The 16,645-nt window shown below is 49.7% G+C and overlaps 1 protein-coding gene across 6 annotated transcripts in view; it reads left to right on the top strand.

Moving 5' to 3' along the window:
• CIT (citron rho-interacting serine/threonine kinase) overlaps positions 1-16,645 on the top strand; it is a 171,879-nt gene that overhangs the window by 152,757 nt on the left and 2,477 nt on the right. For 4 of the 6 annotated variants that reach the window (XM_061141897.1, XM_061141895.1, XM_061141901.1 and 1 more), the window contains 15 exons: positions 401-581; positions 1,217-1,308; positions 1,800-1,904; positions 2,120-2,289; positions 2,966-3,010; positions 3,471-3,551; positions 3,685-3,820; positions 5,364-5,503; positions 5,848-5,940; positions 7,441-7,549; positions 7,650-7,778; positions 8,244-8,324; positions 9,891-9,969; positions 10,442-10,621; positions 15,391-15,691. In XM_061141897.1, the coding sequence (XP_060997880.1) occupies positions 401-581; positions 1,217-1,308; positions 1,800-1,904; positions 2,120-2,289; positions 2,966-3,010; positions 3,471-3,551; positions 3,685-3,820; positions 5,364-5,503; positions 5,848-5,940; positions 7,441-7,549; positions 7,650-7,778; positions 8,244-8,324; positions 9,891-9,969; positions 10,442-10,621; positions 15,391-15,691 (1,922 nt within the window). The remainder of the gene's footprint in view (positions 1-400; positions 582-1,216; positions 1,309-1,799; positions 1,905-2,119; positions 2,290-2,965; positions 3,011-3,470; positions 3,552-3,684; positions 3,821-5,363; positions 5,504-5,847; positions 5,941-7,440; positions 7,550-7,649; positions 7,779-8,243; positions 8,325-9,890; positions 9,970-10,441; positions 10,622-15,390; positions 15,692-16,645) is intronic. The other 2 variants (XM_061141899.1, XM_061141896.1) reach the window with 1 other exon arrangement.

Raw genomic sequence — 16,645 nt, 5'->3', positions numbered from 1 at the left:
CCCCATGTTCAAGGAGGGAATTTATACATATTTTCAGCCCATGTCTCCAGTCTTCTGTGTAAAATGCCTTGGGCTTTGTAAACTTCCAGCCTCCTTTCCCTCAGGCTGGTCTCTCCTTGCCTTTAAGCTGTGTCCTGGCTTCAAGAGAGATGTGCAGATATGTCCAAAGGACATGCAGATGTGTCCTTTGCACACCTGTCTGTGGCAGCCTGGGAGAAGCCAGGAAGACTGGATTGAGAGAGCTTGGCTGTCTCTGTAGGGGCCTGGCTCCTGGGAAGGCTTAGGGAGGCCCTGGGTGGCAGGGCCAGGCAGGGTGTGGGTTGGGGGTTGGCTGGTGGAGTCAGGGAATGGTCCAGCATCAGTCAGGTGTGTTTTCAGGTTGTTCACTGCTTTTCCCTAGAATGTCAGGTCATGTGCCATCCCAAGTGCTCCACGTGCTTGCCAGCTACCTGTGGCCTGCCAGCCGAATATGCCACACACTTCACCGAGGCCTTCTGCCGTGACAAGATGAACTCCCCAGGTCTTCAGTCCAAGGAACCCAGCAGCAGCTTGCACCTGGAAGGGTGGATGAAGGTGCCCAGGTATTGCTGCAGGGAGGTTTGGCCTGGCAGTGGGTGGGGAAGCTGTGGCTGATGAAGGGCAGCAGGATGTGCCGGTCTGGAAAAGGCCACTTTGGGGTAAAGGATTGTTTTGAGCTAAAGCCACTTAGAAAACGGCGGGTGCAAGAGGGACGCTCTGACCTCCCCGATTTCTCCTGGAAAGTAGGATATAAAACTCCCATGTCAAAGCTGTTCTTCCTGCATCAGGAGGAAAGAAGCATTCTTATCTTCAGATCAGGGGCAAGGCCGGCAGGGAGAAACCTAAGCGCACAGACCGTGTTACTTTTCCACAGTTAACTGTTCTTCGTTTGACTTAGGATATAAGCACTTGGGCCCATCTGCTTTGGGGGCTTTATTTGCTTGTTGGAGACTCCCATGTACACACAAAATTAAACGTGTGTGCGCGTCTCTCCTGCTCATGTGTCTTACATCAGTTGAATTCAGGGCCAGCCCCACAAGCCAGAGGGTAGAAGGAAGCTTTCCCTCCCCACCCTGGCATGTCATTCCTGTTGTTTTCCAGGGAAGCATCTTTACTGGGATTTCCTCTCCTCCCAACTCTTGCCTCCCATCCAATTCTTCCAAGTTCAAACAGTTCTTTCCCACGTCTGTCTTCCCAGGAATAACAAGCGAGGACAGCAAGGCTGGGATAGGAAGTACATCGTCCTGGAGGGCTCCAAAGTCCTCATTTATGACAATGAAGCCAGAGAAGGTAAATTAATGAGTTGGGGAATCTCGTTGCACGCGGTTGGCCCAGGTCTCCCAGTCTTGGTGTGAAGGCTCTTGTTTTCCGGACTGCGTTGCAAGCCTTCTACGAATTTTCCATTTTTGAAAATTAAAACCCAAATGACTCCGCTAAAGGTTATTGGTACGATACTCACGTCTATAGGTCTCCCCTCTGAAGACCCTGCAGGGTGCTGCCCTGAAGATTCCACCTGCTAATACACCTTCCGAGAACTTCCGCCTCAGCCAACTAACCCCTAAATCTGCATCGTCATCCGAAATTTGACTGTGCTCTTCATCTGACACACTTTACTTTTGTTTTTATCTTCCCTCTCTGCCTTCTCCGCACATCTTCTCCCTTCTCTGTTCTCGTGCGCCTCTCTTTCCACGCATACTCCGTCTCTCTCTCTTCCTCTTGTCTCCCCTTGTTCTTGTTCCTGTTCTTTTGTTTTTCTTCCTGCCCTTCCTCTTTGCACCAAGCTGGACAGAGGCCGGTGGAAGAATTTGAGCTGTGCCTTCCCGACGGGGACGTGTCTATTCATGGCGCCGTTGGTGCTTCTGAACTCGCAAACACAGCCAAAGCAGGTGAGGGGCGGCGGGCCCTTCCCCACCCCCCGAGGAGGTGGACTGGGCTGCAGCCTTCAGCGCGGGTGGGAGGGGGGCCTGTGCAGGATCAGCCTGCAAAGGAGGCTCCCCCAGCCCCCGCCTCCGCTTCTGCTAAGTAACTGGGACTCGGGTGGCTTGGCCCTCCTGGTGGGGGTGGGCGAACTCCACCCTGCGCTCTCTGCCCAATCTCCTAGATGTCCCCTATGTCCTGAAGATGGAGTCTCACCCCCACACCACCTGTTGGCCCGGGAGGACCCTCTACTTGCTGGCTCCCAGCTTTCCCGACAAGCAGCGCTGGGTCACCGCCTTAGAGTCAGTTGTGGCAGGTGGGAGAGTGTCTAGGGAAAAGGCGGAAGCCGACGCTGTGAGTATGCACGCAGGCCAGAGCATGTGTTTGTAGAGGGGGCTGACTGGGTGGGGGTCCCCTCGGCCTCCCCCTCTGAAGGGTGCTGGGATTGTGTGCCCCTAGAGATCCAGGCTTCCAGGCAGGCTCTGGCCTCACAGGTACCCCCACCTGAACCCTCTAGAATGAGGGAGTCGGCACCGTTAGCTGGATCTTCAGGGCGTACTAGGTCTCAGTTCTGGCAGCACAGCTGCCAGGAAACGCTCGCTCTTCTTTACCCGGATGCGTTTATGTGTTTCAAAGGCTTGTGTTAAAAGCAGCACAAAGGGCTGCCGAAAGCCATGTCTCTCTCAGGAAGCTTTTTCATAACCTGCTCAATTGCTTTTACGTGATCTGCTCTTCTGAAGGCAGGTCTGAAATCCTACTTCTCCTGAAGATGTTAGAGACGTGGGTGGGCCTTGATTGGCATCACTCCTCCTGGAACATTCCAGGATACAAACAGTGCTCATCACGCACTGGCATTTCCACCACCAAAGCCCCAACAGCTCTTAAACACTTAGCTCCTAATAAACACTTTAAGTGTTAGCAGTCGGAAGTCCTTAGCCACCAGCCTCCCTCTCACGAGAAAGCCCTGTGTTGATGACCCATATCCCACGTGAGCCTTTAACTGAACGCCCCATCCATGTGTGTATAATAGGGCCGTGACTGTACCTCCTACGAGCCTCTGTCCGCGTGGGCTCAGGTAAAGAGACTCAGGAGCGGGTTGGTTCGCCGCTGATACTGGGCTTTGCCTGGGCTTTGCACTTGTGCCGCCGCCTGGAGGGGCAGGAGCGTCCACGTGGCTTATTAACTCTTTGCAGTGACACCCTTCAGCTTTGGCTTGTTTTGTGTGACAGAATCTTTCTATGTCTCCTGTGCTTGTTTAGTTCTGCATCTAAACCAAGTTATGGCCCTGACGCTAATTAACCACCACCCAGAGACACCAATAACATTCAGGTCCCGCCTTTTGAGCTCAGATCAAAGTAGGGGGCAAGTTAGGAGCAGGTGTGTGCTTCTGAGTGTCTGCAGGAGTAACTTGCCCTTCTCCTTGGCATTAAACTTTCCTCTGTTCTTGCTTTCTCTTTCTGGACAGTCCAGTCATGAACAGTTCAGCCTCACTGTGGCCTCCTTTTCTCTCTCTCTTCTCTTTCACATGTGAAAAGAAATTGCTCGGAAACTCCCTGCTGAAACTGGAAGGTGATGACCGTCTGGACATGAACTGCACGCTGCCCTTCAGCGACCAGGTGACGATGCTTTTTTTGGGCAACATCTGCCAGGATCTGGCCATAGCCGTGCATGCGTTATAGGACCATGTCAAGGGGTGGTAATGGGGACATGGCCCGCTCACGCTCTTCCTGGGGACTTGCGCCCTGGCAGGTGGTGTTGGTGGGCACCGAGGAAGGGCTGTACGCACTGAATGTCTTGAAGAACTCCCTCACCCACGTCCCAGGAATCGGAGCAGTCTTCCAGATTTACATCATCAAGGACCTGGAGAAGCTCCTCATGATCGCAGGTGGGAGGCCAAGGACATGGCACTTTGCCTTCACTTGTAAGGGAAACGATTTGAAACTCACATGTCATGTTTGTCAAACTCAGGGGCAGGCTGGAGCAGGAGTGGCTCTTCCCCCTGGGTCTCTGAAGGGGCCCGAGCCCCTGCATGCTGAGAGCCTGCCCGCCCTGCTGTGTGCATTGCCCATTTTCCCTGGTCTCAGACCCTTCCTTTGCATATAGCACTCACTAACAGTTCGACACATATTTATTTCTCTCTCTTGCTACACACACACACACACACTCTCTCTCTCTCTCTCTCTCTCTCTCTCTCTCTCTCTCTCTCTCTCTCTCTCTCTCTCTCTTCTCACTTATTCTGAACCACATGACAGTCAGTTGCAGCTCTGACTCCAGATTCTTCAGCCAGTCAGCTAAGAACAAGGGCATTCTCTTACATACCCAGGGCAGAAAGGCTTTATTCTCTTTATTGGTAGTATTTTTTTTTTTTTTTTTAAAGGAAAACAATAATGCATTGGCTCCATGTTCAAAACATTCACAGTCAAATCTTAGCTCAGGCTTGGCCAGCTGGGTCCATGTGGTCAGGAACTAGCTTTCCTTGACCCCTCGGTGCTTTTCCTCGGTTGGCTTGTTTCCTTGCTTGCTTTCCTTTCTTTTTCCCCACTTCTATCTTGACGTTTTCCCTAGGCGCAGTTTTAGGTTCATAGCAGAAGGTGGAGAGAATCCCTGTATACTTCTGCCGTCACACACGCGCGGCCGCCTCCATCATCGGCACCCGAGTGGGACGTGCAGCGACCCTGCACTGACATGTCTGTCACCCCAAGTCCACAGTTCACATTCGGGTTCACTCCTATACATTCAATATATCTGCCACTGTAACTTCATACAGAAAAGTGTCACATAGTACATTTTTTTAATTTCCAGAAATTTGATTGTTGCTTCTCTTGTTTTCTAATGTACTGTCTGTTCATAGTTGGCTTTACCTGTGGCTTCAAAAATGTCCCTTATTTTTCTCCCGGCTCGTGATCCAGTCCAGGACCATGCACTTGATTCACTCAGCTCTCTCTCTTGCCTCCTCTGACTGTATATATATATAAAATTGTGTCACAGCACCCAGTAAAAACTGTAATTTCTTTTTTCTTTTCTTTTGTCACATGGCATGTGGGATCTTAGTTCCCTGACCAGGGATTGAACCTTTGTCTCTGCAGTTGTAGTGCGGAGTCCTAACCACTGGACTGCCACGGAACTCCCATGTCCACTGTTTTATATTATAAAAGTCCCCTCACTGTCCTCAGCACAAATGTTCTTGACTTTGGTGGGGAACACTGAACGTTCAGTTCACATTCTCTGATTTTTTTGTCTGCGGAATTTTTGTTTCCTCCCACAGTCTTGACCAAGAGGCTAGATGTTTTCCTTTTAGATCTAAGACTTGGACCTAAACTGCATTAATGGGGATTTGTGGAAGTTAATGCATCTGTGTGGCCTGGAGTAGCTTTTACTCAAGGTTAGAATGAGACCCGCCATTGTGCTCTGCTGTCCCGTCCCCTCAGGAGAGGAGCGGGCCCTGTGTCTCGTGGATGTGAAGAAGGTGAAGCAGTCTCTCGCGCAGTCTCACCTCCCCGCCCAGCCGGACATCTCGCCCAACATCTTTGAAGCGGTCAAGGGCTGCCACTTGTTTGCTGCTGGTAAGGTAAGTGGTCCTCTGGGCCCCAGCTGACGACTCTTCTGGGAGTTGTTGTGGCTCCCTGCTTAATAATTTGACCTTGAAAACCCTGTCCTTAAACTGGGTTAAATTTCTGTTGCTTCTTTCCAACACAGCTGGTAGTGGTACCACTGGCATCACATGAGCAGAGCCAGGGTTGTTCCTAAACACCCAGCGGTGCCCAGCACGGCCCCTCCCCATGGGGGACAACCTGATCTTGTGTCCATGGTGGCAGCTTGAGAGACCCTGCTCCTAACCAGCTTTGCCATGGAGCTGGTACACTCACTGGTGATGCTCTTCTTTTCCCACCCTCCACCCCAACTGTTTTTCAGATTGAGAGCGGGCTCTGCATCTGTGCAGCCATGCCCAGCAAAGTTGTCATTCTCCGCTACAATGAAAACCTCAGCAAGTACTGCATTCGGAAAGTAAGTCCTGGGCCTCGCTGGCCCTGCTTTCCTGGCGAGCTGGTGGGAAGGTGCCTCTGTCTGTCCCCTTCATCCTGGGTGACCTCCTTAGAGAGGGAACAAGAGGGTGCCCTGCTCCCTAGAGGATGCTCCAGAGTGGCCTTCAGTTTTCTCCCTGCCTTTCCTCCTCCCAGGGGTGAGCAGCCTCTCCTGCCAGCCCTGCAAATTCAGCTTTTCATGAAGGGAGAGAGGGAGGTGGTTGATGGAGGAGACTCCCCTTCTGAAACAGTAGAAAATAGGAAGCTCTGAGGAGCAAGCAGCCCTGGAGACCCCTACCAGAATCCTTCTCAGATCATAGAAGTTTCTAATAATAACCTTTAGAAAAGCCAGTGCTGGCTGTGTTTTGGTACCCGTTTTGGGAACTGGTTCTCCTTGGAGCAGTGTGTATTGTGATGTTGCCTGGGGTGCAGACAGGCATCTGCTGGATCAGTGCATTTGCTTTCCTTCCCGAGAAGGCCATCTCATGTCCCTAGACAGGAATGTCCCACCCATCTTGAGCCTGATGCATTGCAGGTGCTTTTAGTGTTGGTCTCAAAAAGTAGGAGGAGGGATGAATATATAAGGGTCAACACCTGTTAGAGAAACTGTCTTATCTGGGGTGGGCTGTTGTTAGTGTTTCAATTGAGCACGTGTTCTGAACAGATTGAACTGGCTGTTTCACACACTTTTCACAACAGTTGTGAGAAGCAGAAAAAATGCCATCCCCACTTCTCAGGTAAGATGACTGAGGCTGGCCAAGATCCTAGGTTACAGAGTTGAGACCAAAACTGAAGTCTGACTTTCCTACCACCTCACTACATTTCCCCTGCTGTGTAGTTTCCTCATACTTAGTCAGTGATCAGTAAATATTTAATGGTGAGGATAATGCTGATTAAAGTTTGCACTGTTAGCTTCAGGAAGAGTCTCAGAAATCATTGTTTATTTATAATTCCTGGCCACCATTTGGAGTAAACATAACTAGGTTTTTTGCAGCCCTTCCTTAGGATTGGCCCATAAACAAGTGGAAGTAATTAGGAAGCAGGTAATTCAGACAATGAGAACAGCAGTGATGATATTAATCAAATACATAATGCAGATTCAAGATAGAAACTGAGAAGCTTGGGAAAGGAAGGAAACTAAAACCACTTCCTCCAGCCACCACTGATGGTGTATTTCTCCAGGCTTTTCCTTCTGATTAGAATGTTGTATTTTTAAAGCTCTCTTTGAATGCTACTCCTTTTCCTTAAAATGGTGTCTGACTTTTTCAGTTGCAATTTGACCTTTTTAGTCTGTGGTTGCAAAGAACCCAAAGGTAGCAAAGGGACCATGGGTCCTTATGAGGAATGTGAAGGGACTTGCTTGGTGTGAAGACCACAGGGAAAGTTGGGTGGCGAACCCTGCATGGCCTGGTTGGAGAGCAGGGGCTGCTCCAAGTCAGCGCTCACATCCTCCTCTCTGCTGCCTCCCGCACCCCCGTCCCAGGAGATCGAGACCTCGGAGCCCTGCAGCTGTATCCACTTCACCAACTACAGCATCCTCATCGGAACCAATAAATTCTACGAAATCGACATGAAGCAGTACACGCTGGAGGGTAGGGCCTGGGTGCATCCCCTGCTGGCGTGTTTCTGGCCCTGCCGCCACGTTGGGCTCCTCCTTGGTCCTGAGGCCCCGCGTCTCGCCTGCCTTTACAGAATTCCTGGATAAGAACGACCATTCCTTGGCGCCTGCTGTGTTTGCCTCCTCTTCCAACAGTTTCCCCGTGTCCATCATGCAGGTGAACGGCGCGGGGCAGCGGGAGGAGTTCCTGCTGTGTTTCCATGGTGAGTCCACCGGTGGCTGATGGGGGTGCTCAGGGCACCCACAGCCCCAGACAGGGGCCTTGGGGGGGGGGGTGCTGCTCTTGGAGGACAGGGGACATTGGTCTTGCTCCACCAGCGCCCTTGGTGCTCCCATGAGGCTCTAGCCAGGTCCATTCATAGTTTCTTCCAGACCGGTCCGCTCTGTCCTTTGTCTCTCACTCCTCTCTTTCCCCCTTTCCTCTCCCTGAATCTCTGGGTCTGTTTCTCCCCTTCCTCCCCGACTCTTCCTCCATCACCCCCTTCCTGTCTCTCCCCTTTCACTAGAACCCTCTTTAGTAAACCCCAAGAAATGTGGCTCAGCAGAGCTCCTGAGGGTTTTCACGACCCAGGTCCCCCGGGCTGGATTCCTCACTCTTCTGTCAGTGTGTGTCTTTGATACTCCCTGTCTTTGGCCATGCTCAACCCCTGGACTCTGCCTCCTTCCAGAATTCGGGGTGTTCGTGGATTCTTACGGAAGACGCAGCCGCACAGATGATCTCAAGTGGAGTCGCTTACCTCTGGCCTTTGGTAGGTGAGGCAAGGTGTGGGGCTCAGTCCTTGGTGTCCCTGGTAGGAACTGCTGGTGGAATTCCTTTTGGCTTATGCACTGTGACTGGGGGCTCCCTTAGACACCAGGCGCCACATGTAGCCTCTCCCATGTAAGTGTCCAGGGCAGAGCTCCTGGGGCGTGATGCATAAACCAAACCCACCAGCCTCTCATGACAGAAAGATCATTCCTTGTGAGTTTGTTTAAATCATGTCACCAGGCTGCATAGCATCTTACGACACAGCTGATCACCCATCAATTTAACCAGTTCTAAACAGGCTCAAGTGTGAACAACGCTGTGATCAACTTACGGTATTTGCACACTGGTTAAGTAATATCCCCAGCTCAGAAATTCTAAAAGTGGAGCTGCTGTGTCAAGGGTAAACACACATACACAATGACTGTGTGAATGTTCTGAAATAGTGTTACGGCTGAAATACCCTTCAAGGCTATTTCATTTATCTGTTGCTCCATAACACATTCCAAAATCTAGTGACTTAGAACAACTGCTTATTATTGCCTGAGACTCTGGGGCTTGACTGGACAGCTTTGCTTCATGTGGTGTCAACAGAGGCACCAGGACATCCAGAAAGTTCAAAGTGGCTTCACAGAGTGGCTGTCAGTTAGAGTGGCTGTTGGGCAGGGGCTTAGCAGGGGCCAGCGGCTGGAGGTCTCACCCTTCGCAGCAGGGCTGCCTCTACGAGTGCAAAAGCCGAGGCGCCCAGGCCTTCTTGCTTCTACCCCATCCTACCAGCTTAGCTGGGATTTCAGGCGGAGGGAGTCCACGGGGGCCTGAGTAGTAGGAGGTGTGACTAATACTGAAATAACAGTTCAGCACAAGGAATAACAATGATAATCTGTTTCCCTTTAAGACCAAAGCCAGCTCACATTATATCCTAGAGTTTGACACTGTGATAGAGAAATATACAGTATTAGGACCACAAATACTTGACTGTCTATGAAGCCAGTCATTTTCTATTAAACGTTTTGGACAATCTGTCTGATTAAGCGGTTCTAAAAGGTTACAATCAAAGTCTTACCCATGTTACTCATCTCCCAAACTTCTCCATCCCCACTCCCCTCAGGGGAAAAAAAAAAAACTTAGTTCTGCATTTCTTATCCTTCCAGTGCCTTATGCAGACACGGGCACATAGAAATTTATTCTCATCCCTCTCCCTTTTTAAAAAAGCAGTGTGGCAGCACAGCGGACACAGTATTCTGAAGCTTTGCACCTTGGGTGTTTTCCACGTCAGCATGTAGAGAGAGCTGCTTCGTGCATTCTCACGGCTCTGCAGGCTCCCAGAGTTGCGCCGTGATTTATATAACTGATCCCGCACGATGTTCCCTGAGTGGGCTCCCAGCGTCTGCCCCAGCAGCAGTGGCAGGGGATAAACTTAAACATGCCTCGTTATGCAGGCACGTGGGTGCATGTGGAGGATACACTGAGGTGGGACTGCTGGGTCCAAGGCTGCACTGCAGCCAGGCTTTGATTTTCTGTCTTTTAACCCTTCCCTGCCCCATGCTTTTCCTCCGTGGTGGCCACACAGCCTACAGAGAACCCTATCTGTTTGTGACTCACTTCAACTCACTCGAAGTAATTGAGATCCAGGCCCGCTCCTCTCTGGGGTAAGAAATGGGTTTCCTTGGTGGCTCAGCAGTAAAGAACTCCCTGTCAATGCAGGAAACGTGGGTTTGATCCCTGGGTTGGGAAGACCCCCTGGAGAAGGGATAGGATACCCACTCCATCCGTGGGTTTGATCCCTGGGTTGGGAAGACCCCCTGGAGAAGGGACAGGATACTGACTCCATCTTGGTGGGCTTCCCTGGTGGCTCAGCTGGTAAAGAATCCACCTGCAATGCAGGAGACCTGGGTTTGATCCCTGGGGTGGGAAGATCCTCTGGAGGAGGGCATAGCAACCAACTCTAGTATTCTTGCCTGGATGGACAGAGGAGCCTGGTGGGCTGTAGTCCATGGGGTTGCAGAGTTGGACATGACTTAGGGACTAAACAACTGTGAAAAGTTCAGCGGCTGGGTGTCGGGGCTGGGTCCTGACAGTGGAGGTGACCAACTGTGCAGACTCTCCTCTGGAACCCCACAGGACCCCCGCCCGTGCATATCTGGAAATCCCCAACCCACGCTACCTGGGCCCTGCCATCTCCTCAGGAGCCATCTACCTGGCATCCTCATACCAGGATAAGTTAAGGGTCATCTGCTGCAAAGGAAACCTGGTGAAGGAGACCGGCACTGACCACCACCGCGGCCCGTCCACCTCCCGCAGGTAACGCGCCTTCTCCGGTTCCTCATCAACGTGGGGCAAAGCAGGACATCTTGCTAAACTGGTTGACAGTTTGCCAGTCTTCAAGCTCAAGCCACTTATTTCTTTGAAAACAACAGCATTTAAATGACAGTCCTTTATAAGCAATAGGAGAATTTTTTAGTGCCTCCTTGGAAAAGGTGGAAGGAAATGTCTGGCCTTTTCTCTGGTGGCCGTTTCCCGTGGCTGTGTTTGTAATGCATTCATTACATTAGTGTAATAGTGTGCTACTCTCACTGGGCTTGCTGAGGGAGACCAAGTGTGAGTAAGTTGGAATCTTGCCCCTCCCTGAGGAGGCCCAGAGGGCGAGACAAGCACTCCTGTGATAACAGCACAGCCAAGGAGAATGGGGCTCATACTTGTGTGGTTTAAAGCACTGCGGGAGCTCAGAGCGGGGTCCCCAGCTTGGACTTTGGGGCTAAGAGGGATTTCCTAGAAGAAATGAGGCCTTGAGGACAGGCTATACTTTATTCTTGAAAACCAAACATTTCAATTAATACCATGTGATGACTCTGAAAATCAGATCCCCCTTCCCCTCCCAGGGTATGTTGCTGCTGTTGCTATTTGTTGAGTGACTCTCTGGACTAATTATATAGTCTGCATTCTTTGTTATGTGTGGCCACTGAAGTTTCTGCCTGGTTAGGGTAGTGGGCAGATGAATAACTAGAGAGGATTTCCTTAAATGGTGTGTGTGTGTGTGTGTGTGTGTAGTTTAGGGCACACCTTCAGCACTCGAGTCAGCTGCCAAGACTGAGGCCTTCCTAGGTTTTTTCTGGGTTTTCTGGGTTTGGGTACAGGCTTACTTGTGTGTGTGGCCTTACAGATCCCTAGGAACATGCAGGAGGACGTCCTTCTGAATGTTCTGGCTAGCCTCTTGTTTTTCCCAACTTAGTTTCACTGCCTCAGACACTTGCCATGTGAAACAGTCAGCACTGTTTGTTTTTCAGTAACCGTCCAGAGATAGGGCACTTCTGTTGTGCAAGACCTGCATCAGGTCAATTAAAAACAAACCCTGAGAAGAGAGGAAGAGCAGGAGAGAGAGAAAATGCAAGGAAAGCAACGGGGTTGGATGAGGATTCCTATTTGACTCTTGGCCCTTCTTCCTACAGTGCAGATAGGATGCTCATACTGGTTATGATTGCTGTCAGTTCCCTCCATGAAAGCAGACTGAACTGGACACCCACAACCTCTCAACACAAAGGAAGTTACGTTGTTAGTTCCTTATCGGATTTTTGCCTAAGTGAAGTACATATGGTTGGGGATACAGGGGACTCAGAGACACAAGAAAGTCTACTGGTATTGAGTCTGGGAAAGACACTTCTCTGCTTGTCCTGAAGGCTAGGGCCACCTCTTCTTCAGACACTAATAAAGAATCTTAGGTCCTCTGTGGGCCCGTCCCCCCAAATTATTATGAAATAAAGCTAAGTATTTAAACTCTCGTCTTTTCCCAGGAGGACCAACACAGATCAGATAGTGACACCACTGTGCTTGTTTTTAAGGGAGAAACCCGTCTTTGGGCGTTCTTACCCTGCTGGTCCCCAAGCATGCGTCCCCTTCTTCATACAGGTGACAGCACACCGTGCACACTCATCTGTATCTTGGAAACTGCTTCCTGTGGTACACAAAGTATTTCTCTTTTTTTAATGCCTGCATAGCATTCCTTCATATGACTATACCTTATTTAACTGCTCCTTTATCAGTGGATGTTTGGGTGTTTCCAGTTTCTTGCTGTAGTAAAGGACTTGGTGTATCTTCACTTAGAATGCTTGGAATCTACCTGGAGGCTGAATTCCTAGAAAAGGAATTGTTGGTGATTCTGATAGATGTCCCTGAGTTTTCCTCCCTGGAGGCTGTACTCTTTTGTTATCCCACCAGCAGTGGGTGGAAGGGGGATTGGCTTTGTCTTGACCCCCAGGGCGAGGAGCCAGATTCAGTTCCATGTGGGGATTTGAGACGTATAATTTTAAGATGTTGGCCCACAAAGAAGATGAGTTTTCTCAACCTAGAAGAATATCTAATTGACCGAGGACTTGACTTTGTGGACTGGTTTACAAAGCCCACATACTACCCTATACAGTTATGTGGGCCCCCTACCATGTGCCGGACCCGGTGTTGGGGATACACAGACGAAGACAGTTTTTATCCTCAAGGGACTCAGTTTGGTGGACACCTCTAAGGTTACAAAATACTTAGAAAAGAAAGTTGTCAACTTAATATTCTGAGACTATGTCCTAATGAAGAGTCTCTCTTTTGTTAAAATCCAAGTGTTGGTCAGAAATGTCTGTCTGTGTGATTTCAGTTCCAGAACTTGCTAGAAAACTGGAAGTGCTAAATAGTCAGCTGCTCTTTACTCTTTTGGCCTCTGCTTCAGGGGTGACTGCTCAAAGGGCTGTAGTCCGTCCCCTCCTGAAAATGTCTAGATTTTATTTAGCCTCTAGGTCATGCAAGAAAAAACCCAAGTTCTGTAACTAGGTAGTTTTTTTCTCCACTGCCTCACTAGTTAGATGGTCAGGCACCTTCCTTTTGAGATGATGTGGTGTGTCTGTGAGAAGTGACTTACTCTGTGGTGAAAATGGTTCCAGTTCCTGCTGTTCTTTCCTGCTACCACCAGGCCTCTCGGGAAAGCCAGCAGCTAGCCTTTGTCTCTTGGCTTATAAAACCATCTTTTTGCTGCTGGACTGCTTTGGGCAGGTCCAGAATGTAGAAGGCCAGCCTGGGAGACTGATTCACTGCAGGCCACACCATCCTGGTCTCTTCAGCAGAGCAAGAAATCTAACTCTGCAAGAAACATAAAATTGATGTGGTAGATCATTGGTTATTAACGGGATATGGAGATGGAAGATGGCCAGCTTGGCCTACAATAATGAGTGTGTTCTTCATCCCATTAATCTCAGCTGACTTTTAAAATGGCCTTCCTTGAACCACTTTTCTTCCTCTGGGCAGTGAGCACCCTCTCACTTGCTTTATGATGGGCACATTTTATAATTTTTTTTCCATCACAAATAGGCTTAATATAATTCTCCTGAATTTTTTTGTCTTCCATGTCACAAAGCCACATGACTGGAGATGAAACCTTGACTTCAAGATGTTGAAATCAAAAGTTACCCCAAATTTTACTGCTGCAAACACAGCACAAGAAAGTGTGGCTTTCTGAGCACTGGTGGTTAGAGTTGCCACAGTCTGAGCTGCACAGGGAAGAAAATATGAAACTACAATAGACTGACTGACCACTTTAGAGTTATTTCTGTTCTGTTCACCAATCTGTTTAGATAGTATTTTGAGATTTGCAGGCCATACGGTCCCTGTCTCAACTGCTCAACTTTGTTGTTAGACCATGAAAGCAACCTCAGTGCATCACCAGATGGGCGTGGCCACGCTCCAGTGAAACTTTATTAAAACAGGCGTCTGGGTTTGGCCCTCAAGCTTGCTCTAGAGAGTTTCCTCTCCCGGACCAGTCAGTGTCTTTGCTGCTCTGTTGCTTTCTGTAATGGGCATTGACAGAAGAGGTTCCCTAGAGTTAGGCCAATAATGAAAGAAAATCAAGTTTGATCCCTTCCAAAGGGAAAGATTTAAATATCAAAGGGTTAAGAGAGGCCTCTGGTGACACTGTCAAATATTTAAATGACTACGATTTCACTGCACAAAACCCAACATCACTGGTGGAGGATGTCACCCAGCATGTTAGGATACAATTTTCTTGAGAAAATTAGAGCATAATAAATCAGTAAGTGATTCATACTTGGTTCATTCTTAGCATGTAATTATAATTGTAATTTAGATTTTTAAAATATCTAGGATAAAATATATTTTCCTGATTTCTACTTTTGTTTTTTCTAAGATAAAGCCCCAATCAATCAAAATATGTCTTCAAGTAATATTCTCTGTGAAATGGCGTTCCCATTTTAAGTAGGCTGCCTTTTCCCAGCACTAATTATGCTCAGATAACGAGGGCCCCAGTACCTTTTCTGCTCGAGGGTGGGAAGGAACTGACTTTGAAGGCTGTGTGTCAGTTCTGTGTTTCTGGATCTTGCTTCTTCAGAGGGGTGATAAGGGCCATGCCTGGTGAAATCTTCATTTGAAACATGAAATTTCTCTACAAGGCAGGCCAGGGCTGGATGGAGGGTTAGATCATTCGTAAGAAAAGGTCCCACTACTTTCAATGGCTCATATGTTTTTTGAGCCTGGTCTGTGGTTTGCATTGGCCCTGCTCTGTCTCCTAATTGGATCAGGTTTGATTTCTACACCTCTGGCACAAAGGCTCTTGGAAAGCCACCCAGAGAGGTGACCAACAGAGGCCCGAAAGTGGGACAGATTTGGCAACTGACAGTAATGAGTATAGGCTTAACCCCTAAAGGAAGACTTCCTGTGAAGTCAGTGGGGTGGAGTATGGGAATTATGATGTCAAACTGACCTGTACTGGAATCCCGGCCTCTCTGCATCTCCATCCTCTTGTCTGTACGATGAGGGTCATCTGTTCCTAGCGTACAGAGCTGTTAGGATGATTTGACGAGCTTAGCACAGCTCCTGACACATGGTAGGTGCTCAGCAGAAAGCCTGCCCTGAGACTAGGAAGCTTGACTTTTCTATGCTGTTACCTCTACCTTCTTTCTGTCCTCACTCTCGAGGTGAACATGAAGCCTGAAGGACTCCAGCTGGGATCTGTTTCTAATAACCTGTGGTGAGATGGGCATGGGGGTGACTCAGCTCCTCACCTCCCTCCCCTGTTGTCACAGCCCCAACAAGCGCGGACCGCCGACATACAACGAGCACATCACCAAGCGCGTGGCCTCAAGCCCGGCGCCTCCGGAAGGCCCCAGCCACCCTCGAGAGCCAAGCACACCCCACCGCTACCGCGAGGGGCGGACCGAGCTGCGCAGGGACAAGTCTCCCGGCCGCCCCCTGGAGCGCGAGAAGTCCCCCGGCCGGATGCTGAGCACGCGGAGGGAGCGCTCCCCCGGGCGGCTGTTTGAGGACAGCAGCAGGGGCCGGCTGCCCGTGGGGGCCGTGAGGACCCCGCTGTCCCAGGTCAACAAGGTAAGGGAGGTGCCCTTCTCAGCCCCTCACCCGCCTCAGCCCCCACGGCCGTAGGGAAGAGGCTCCACAACTGTAATTAGGGTTTTGTGGGATATGTAAGAAGTTTAGGAAGAAAATAGCTTGAGAAGGGGCCTCCTCTACAAATGGATCATATGTGGCCCTCAAACTGTAAGAGCCACCAAGGGTATACAGCATTCCCTTCCCCAAACGCAACCAGTGTTCGCAGTTTCTGTGCAGACAAGCAAATTCTTAAACACACAAAACATGCCAGCCATTCAGAAGGTTCCATGCTTTACTTTTTTCAAACATATATATGTGTACAAAGACACAAACATCAAGAATTTCTCTGCAAGGCTACATTGAAATCTGGTAACAGTGGTTGCCTTCTAGAAGAACTCTGCACCTTTTGAAATTCTAAAATCATGTGCATTTATTACCTGTGTAGCTTTCATGTTACCAACTGAAGCGCTGGAGGGGTGTGCTGATAACCAGGGGCCCTCAAGTGGGGGCGGGGCGCGAAAGCTTGCGGATGCCTTGGCAGGCCAACCAGTTCCAGGTGCTGGCTTTCTGGACCACGCTCTCCTAATGCCATCTGTTGGCACCCCAGCCACTAGAGAGAGGAGGAAACGCTGTTTAACTGTTTTCCTTGAAAATGAAAGTTGCTTAGTCATGTCCGACTCTTTGCCATCCCATGGACTGTACAGAATGCTGGAGTGGGTAGCCGTTCCCTTCTCCAAGGGACTCTTCCCAACCCAGGGATCGAGTCCAGGTCTCCTGCATTGCAGGCAGATTCTTTACCAGCTAAGCCACCAGGGAAGCCTTACCTCCTCTGATATCTGGATAAAATGGTACGTGTAAACCATAGAAGTACTTCTACAGCACTGGGGACTTCTCAGCGAGCTTCCCAAGCTCTGAGGGGAGGCTCTGCCTGTCCCTCACTGTCACCCACAGGAA

This window comes from Dama dama, chromosome 5 (genome assembly GCF_033118175.1).
Source record: "Dama dama isolate Ldn47 chromosome 5, ASM3311817v1, whole genome shotgun sequence".
Taxonomy (NCBI): Eukaryota; Metazoa; Chordata; class Mammalia; order Artiodactyla; family Cervidae; genus Dama; species Dama dama.
Note: the sequence above shows the minus strand (reverse complement) of the source record. Positions and strands in the feature narration are given on the sequence as shown.